Source organism: Neodiprion lecontei, chromosome 3 (genome assembly GCF_021901455.1).
Source record: "Neodiprion lecontei isolate iyNeoLeco1 chromosome 3, iyNeoLeco1.1, whole genome shotgun sequence".
NCBI lineage: Eukaryota > Metazoa > Arthropoda > Insecta > Hymenoptera > Diprionidae > Neodiprion > Neodiprion lecontei.
Window position 1 is genome coordinate 510,940 of NC_060262.1, and position 6,631 is coordinate 517,570.

Here is a 6,631-nt window from a genome sequence, read left to right on the forward strand (position 1 = left end):
TTTCGCGATTTTCAAAAGTGCTGGAATAAATTAATTGTGGCACTATTCCGACGTAATTTTGCGAGAGAAATCGATTGGGCGCAGTCCCAATACGCTGCGATCAACGCATCGAAAGTTACAGCCAAAAAACGAAAACCTGAATTTTCGACATTTTTCAGCTTGTGCTTTTTTCCTCGTATCTTCTCTCCCGTTGATCCCACGCTCCTTCTGCTGCGTTTTCTGAGTTCCTTGGGGTCCAATCGGTCGGGAAAGAGTCATACGAATCAATTCTGAGACGAAAAATTTTTTGGTCAAAAAAAAAGGAAGGTTAACCCCTTTGTATTTTTGGCGAAAATTTTCGCGATTTTCAAAAGTGCTGGAATAAATTAATTGTAGCACTATTCCGACGTAATTTTGCGAGAGAAATCGATTGGGCGCAGTCCCAATACGCTGCGATCAACGCATCGAAAGTTACAGCCAAAAAACGAAAACCTGAATTTTCGACATTTTTCAGCAGGTGCTTTTTTCCTCGTATCTTCTCTCCCGTTGATCCCACGCCCCTTTTGCTGCGATTTCTGAGTTCCTTGGGGTCCAATTGGTCGGGAAAGAGTCATACGAATCAATTCTGAGACGAAAAATTTTTTGGTCAAAAAAAAAGGAAGGTTAACCCCTTTGTATTTTTGGCGAAAATTTTCGCGATTTTCAAAAGTGCTGGAATAAATTAATTGTGGCACTATTCCGACGTAATTTTGCGAGAGAAATCGATTGGGCGCAGTCCCAATACGCTGCGATCAACGCATCGAAAGTTACAGCCAAAAAACGAAAACCTGAATTTTCGACATTTTTCAGCTTGTGCTTTTTTCCTCGTATCTTCTCTCCCGTTGATCCCACGCTCCTTCTGCTGCGTTTTCTGAGTTCCTTGGGGTCCAATCGGTCGGGAAAGAGTCATACGAATCAATTCTGAGACGAAAAATTTTTTGGTCAAAAAAAAAGGAAGGTTAACCCCTTTGTATTTTTGGCGAAAATTTTCGCGATTTTCAAAAGTGCTGGAATAAATTAATTGTGGCACTATTCCGACGTAATTTTGCGAGAGAAATCGATTGGGCGCAGTCCCAATACGCTGCGATCAACGCATCGAAAGTTACAGCCAAAAAACGAAAACCTGAATTTTCGACATTTTTCAGCAGGTGCTTTTTTCCTCGTATCTTCTCTCCCGTTGATCCCACGCTTCTTTTGCTGCGATTTCTGAGTTCCGTGGGGTCCAATTGGTCGGGAAAGAGTCATACGAATCAATTCCGAGACGAAAAATTTTTTGGTCAAAAAAAAAGGAAGGTTAACCCCTTTGTATTTTTTGCGAAAATTTTCGCGATTTTCAAAAGTGCTGGAATAAATTAATTGTGGCACTATTCCGACGTAATTTTGCGAGAGAAATCGATTGGGCGCAGTCCCAATACGCTGCGATCAACGCATCGAAAGTTACAGATAAAAAACGAAAACCTGAATTTTCGACATTTTTCAGCTTGTGCTTTTTTCCTCGTATCTTCTCTCCCGTTGATCCCACGCTCCTTTTGCTGCGATTTCTGAGTTCCTTGGGGTCCAATTGGTCGGGATAGAGTCATACGAATCAATTCTGAGACGAAAAATTTTTTGGTCAAAAAAAAAGGAAGGTTAACCCCTTTGTATTTTTGGCGAAAATTTTCGCGATTTTCAAAAGTGCTGGAATAAATTAATTGTGGCACTATTCCGACGTAATTTTGCGAGAGAAATCGATTGGGCGCAGTTCCAATACGCTGCGATCAACGCATCGAAAGTTACAGCCAAAAAACGAAAACCTGAATTTTCGACATTTTGCAGCTTGTGCTTTTTTCCTCGTATCTTCTCTCCCGTTGATCCCACGCTCCTTTCGCTGCGTTTTCTGAGTTCCTTGGGGTCCAATTGGTCGGAAAAGAGTCATACGAATCAATTCTGAGACGAAAAATTTTTCGGTCAAAAAAAAAGGAAGGTTAACCCCTTTGTATTTTTGGCGAAAATTTTGGCGATTTTCAAAAGTGCTGGAATAAATTAATTGTGGCATTATTCCGACGTAATTTTGCGAGAGAAATCGATTGGGCGCAGTCCCAATACGCTGCGATCAACGCATCGAAAGTTACAGCCAAAAAACGAAAACCTGAATTTTCGACATTTTTCAGCAGGTGCTATTTTCCTCGTATCTTCTCTCCCGTTGATCCCACGCTCCTTCTGCTGCGTTTTCTGAGTTCCTTGGGGTCCAATTGGTCGGGAAGGAGTCATACGAATCAATTCCGAGACGAAAAATTTTTTGGTCAAAAAAAAAGGAAGGTTAACCCCTTTGTATCTTTGGCGAAAATTTTCGCGATTTTCAAATGTGCTGGAATAAATTAATTGTGGCACTATTCCGACGTAATTTTGCGAGAGAAATCGATTGGGCGCAGTCCCAATACGCTGCGATCAACGCATCGAAAGTTACAGCCAAAAAACGAAAACCTGAATTTTCGACATTTTTCAGCAGGTGCTTTTTTCCTCGTATCTTCTCTCCCGTTGATCCCACGCTCCTTTTGCTGCGATTTTTGAGTTCCTTGGGGTCCAATTGATCGGGAAGGCGTCATACGAATCAATTCCGAGACGAAAAATTTTTTGGTCAAAAAAAAAGGAAGGTTAACCCCTTTGTATTTTTGGCGAAAATTTTCGCGATTTTCAAAAGTGCTGGAATAAATTAATTGTGGCACTATTCCGACGTAATTTTGCGAGAGAAATCGATTGGGCGCAGTTCCAATACGCTGCGATCAACGCATCGAAAGTTACAGCCAAAAAACGAAAACCTGAATTTTCGACATTTTTCAGCAGGTGCTATTTTCCTCGTATCTTCTCTCCCGTTGATCCCACGCTCCTTTCGCTGCGTTTTCTGAGTTCCTTGGGGTCCAATTGGTCGGAAAAGAGTCATACGAATCAATTCTGAGACGAAAAATTTTTCGGTCAAAAAAAAAGGAAGGTTAACCCCTTTGTATTTTTGGCGAAAATTTTGGCGATTTTCAAAAGTGCTGGAATAAATTAATTGTGGCACTATTCCGACGTAATTTTGCGAGAGAAATCGATTGGGCGCAGTCCCAATACGCTGCGATCAACGCATCGAAAGTTACAGCCAAAAAACGAAAACCTGAATTTCCGACATTTTTCAGCTTGTGCTTTTTTCCTCGTATCTTCTCTCCCGTTGATCCCACGCTCCTTCTGCTGCGTTTTCTGAGTTCCTTGGGGTCCAATTGGTCGGGAAGGAGTCATACGAATCAATTCCGAGACGAAAAATTTTTTGGTCAAAAAAAAAGGAAGGTTAACCCCTTTGTATTTTTGGCGAAAATTTTCGCGATTTTCAAAAGTGCTGGAATAAATTAATTGTGGCACTATTCCGACGTAATTTTGCGAGAGAAATCGATTGGGCGCAGTCCCAATACGCTGCGATCAACGCATCGAAAGTTACAGCCAAAAAACGAAAACCTGAATTTTCGACATTTTTCAGCTTGTGCTTTTTTCCTCGTATCTTCTCTCCCGTTGATCCCACGCTCCTTTTGCTGCGTTTTCTGAGTTCTTTGGGGTCCAATTGGTCGGGAAGGAGTCATACGAATCAATTCCGAGACGAAAAATTTTTCGGTCAAAAAAAAAGGAAGGTTAACCCCTTTGTATTTTTGGCGAAAATTTTGGCGATTTTCAAAAGTGCTGGAATAAATTAATTGTGGCATTATTCCGACGTAATTTTGCGAGAGAAATCGATTGGGCGCAGTCCCAATACGCTGCGATCAACGCATCGAAAGTTACAGCCAAAAAACGAAAACCTGAATTTTCGACATTTTTCAGCAGGTGCTTTTTTCCTCGTATCTTCTCTCCCGTTGATCTTACGCTCTTTTTGCTGCGATTTCTGAGTTCCTTGGGGTCCAATTGGTCGGAAAAGAGTCATACGAATCAATTCTGAGACGATATATTTTTTCGTCAAAAAAAAAGGAAGGTTAACCCCTTTGTATTTTTGGCGAAAATTATCGCGATTTTCAAAAGTGCTGGAATAAATTATTTGTGGCACTATTTCGACGTAATTTTGAGAGAGAAATCGATTGGGCGCAGTCCCAATACGCTGCGATCGACGCATCAAAAGTTACAGCCAAAAAACGAGAACCTGAGTTTTCGACATTTTTCAGCAGGTGCATTTTTGCTCGCCATTTCTCTCCTCTTGGTCCCACGCTCTTTTTGCTGCGTTTTCTGAGTTCCTGAGGGTCCAATTGGTCAGGTAAGCGGCATTCAAATCGAATCTGAGACCAAAAATTTTCAGCTCGAAAAATGAAGAAAAAGTAAGGCTAACCCCTTCGCATTTTTGGCGAAAATTTTCGCGATTCTGAAAAGTGCTGGAATAAATTCTTTCATGCACTATTCCAACGTAACTTTGCGAGAGGAATCGATCGGGCGCAGTCCCAATCCGTCGAGATCAACTCAACAAAACTGACAGCTGAAAATTCTGAAAAAAATCTACTCGTGAACAAATAGATCTGAGACGAAACAAAATGCAGAATATGACGGAAGTTTATTCAAGAAGTAGTTCTACAATACGAGGAAATAGGTGTACAGTATACATTATCTAGAGCAAAATATGATGACGTCTTCCCTACAAAAAAAATCCGATACAGATTGTCGGATCTCTGTCGGATCCGACAGTCTGTATCAGATTTTTTTTATAGGGTTTTATTGTGTAGACAAATTTCTTTCTTTCATCAACTAATGCTATAAGAATTAGTACATTAGGATTACATATTCACGGATATTCAAAAGTCGGATCTGTTCAACGTAAGGATTCTCGTTGATGTGTTATCAAAGTCGTTATAGTTATGCAGCGAAACGTGGTTGGCAATAGATTATTTCTGCGGGATCACATTCATACTCGCGTAATAAAGGTGTTCGGTGTTTTTAAATCAGAAACACTTCTCGTCCATACATAGGTATAGGTATTCCTACGCAGAAACGATTTACGTTCGCCTTCTTGGCCTTTTGCGTGCAACCAATTCTGCGCTCCATTGCGACAAAGTCGTTGTTGCAAAAATAACGCGTTGAGATTATGTAAAACGAATGTAAAATAAATTCCAAGTATTGCATCTACAAGAACATAAATAAATATTCGTATAATCAACGCATAATCTAATTCGTTACTGCAGTTCCAACTCGATAACAGCAAAACCACAGTGTGACATGATTCAAGGTTGGTTCGGGTCTGCAGCATAACGACCTTTACACATTTGAACGTGCGCGGGGGAAAATTTGCAGTATTTCGCGTTGCCGACTTAATTTTACGTTAAGCCGAGCAGAGACAAGTCTGTAAAGTGTTGGGTAACAGAATTGTCTCTAGACCCGCCAGACGTTGACTGAAGAATATATTCTTTTGTTTGTTTTTTATTCAAGTTTTCTCTTCTTATTCGAAAAGAATATATTCTTCAGTCAACGCAGCAAACCATTATGGAAAATTACCCGGGGATAGCGTTCTTTGTACTTATATCTGCAGCCAATGCGTCAGAGAATCGATAAATCGATTCCGTAAATGGATAAACATACACCGCATGATATTCCAATAATATGTATATATACAAGAATTTTATTTTTTAATTAAATAACATACTCTACCACTATCGTAACCCTAGATTCAAACATATCTTGATGCTATAGCAAGCAGCTTTGTATAGTCAGCTCCCTTGGTTTGAGTTTTTTCTTGTAGTAGAGTTCTCAGGATATGGGGAATTGGAACGTGGATCCGAGTCCCAAGGGGTGTACCCTCGTCGTTTATTAAAACAACGTTGTTGCTGTCAAATTTAGGTATCCTAGGCGACTGGTTTTGCTTGAGTCCTACAAGGATGGCTTTCTTCTTTTCACCCTTTATGGCTAGCAGCACCTTGTCACCTGTATGCGTGGATGATAAAAGAAAATGAATAACAGAGGATAACGAAATAATTGTTCGCTCGTAATCTTGTACACATACCTAAGAAACCAACACCACGCTTGTTGTATACATGAATGCATCTAGGTGGTTTTCCTTCCAGCATAGCGCTCTTCCCAATCTCGCTGTTATCCACGACTCGCAATCGGGCCATTTTTCGAATTTCCTGGGCAACCGGGGTGGTGTGAAAACCCCTAGACATTACATTTATCTTCGATCCACAAAGAGCCATGTTTCTCTAATATTTCCTCCTTCCCTTCGGTATCAGATGTTCGTTTTTTTTTCTTTTTGAGGTTAGAAATAGATTCGAAATACCGTGTCTTTTATTCCGGTGACAATACGGACGGAATTATCATCCCCATGCACAGAGTGTTTTTGCTCAATGAACTTGCTAGCATCCGAATTTAATTTTCGATAGCATAGGTACTGATGATATGACTTTGTTGTAATGTAAATCAAGTAAATAAGTAGAAATACGTCTCGGAACTTTTGAAATCCGTGGCCCGACGTAGTGTCGTCTGCAACAAATTGTTATTACGACCAGAAGCTATGAGATTCTCTTAACGCCTTAACGCTAACGATTCGACTGACTTGATGTAACTCGTTTGATCCTCGTGTTTCTTGGTTTAAAATTTTACCACCAGAGTTCGCGGAATACGGTCAGCGAATTCATGG

General features: G+C 40.5%; 1 protein-coding gene across 1 annotated transcript; it reads right to left on the bottom strand.

Moving 5' to 3' along the window:
• Window positions 1-4,539: 4,539 nt before the first annotated feature.
• Window positions 4,540-6,515, bottom strand: LOC107227556 (39S ribosomal protein L14, mitochondrial). Its single transcript, XM_015668745.2, has 2 exons — window positions 5,999-6,515; window positions 4,540-5,919 (listed from the first exon to the last, which is right to left on the bottom strand). Exons 1-2 carry the CDS (start codon window positions 6,186-6,188, stop codon window positions 5,666-5,668), a joined length of 444 nt encoding a protein of 147 aa, XP_015524231.1. The 5' UTR covers window positions 6,189-6,515; the 3' UTR covers window positions 4,540-5,665.
• Between the last annotated feature and the right edge of the window lie 116 nt (window positions 6,516-6,631).

Excerpts from the sequence above, each read along its gene's own strand:
- LOC107227556 (XM_015668745.2), bottom strand. The coding sequence starts at position 6,188 with ATGGCTCTTTGTGGATCGAAGATAAATGTAATGTCTAGGGGTTTTCAC. Across the intron at positions 5,920-5,998 it reads GCGTGGTGTTGGTTTCTTAG|GTGACAAGGTGCTGCTAGCC; the intron begins GTATGTGTACAA and ends CCACGCATACAG.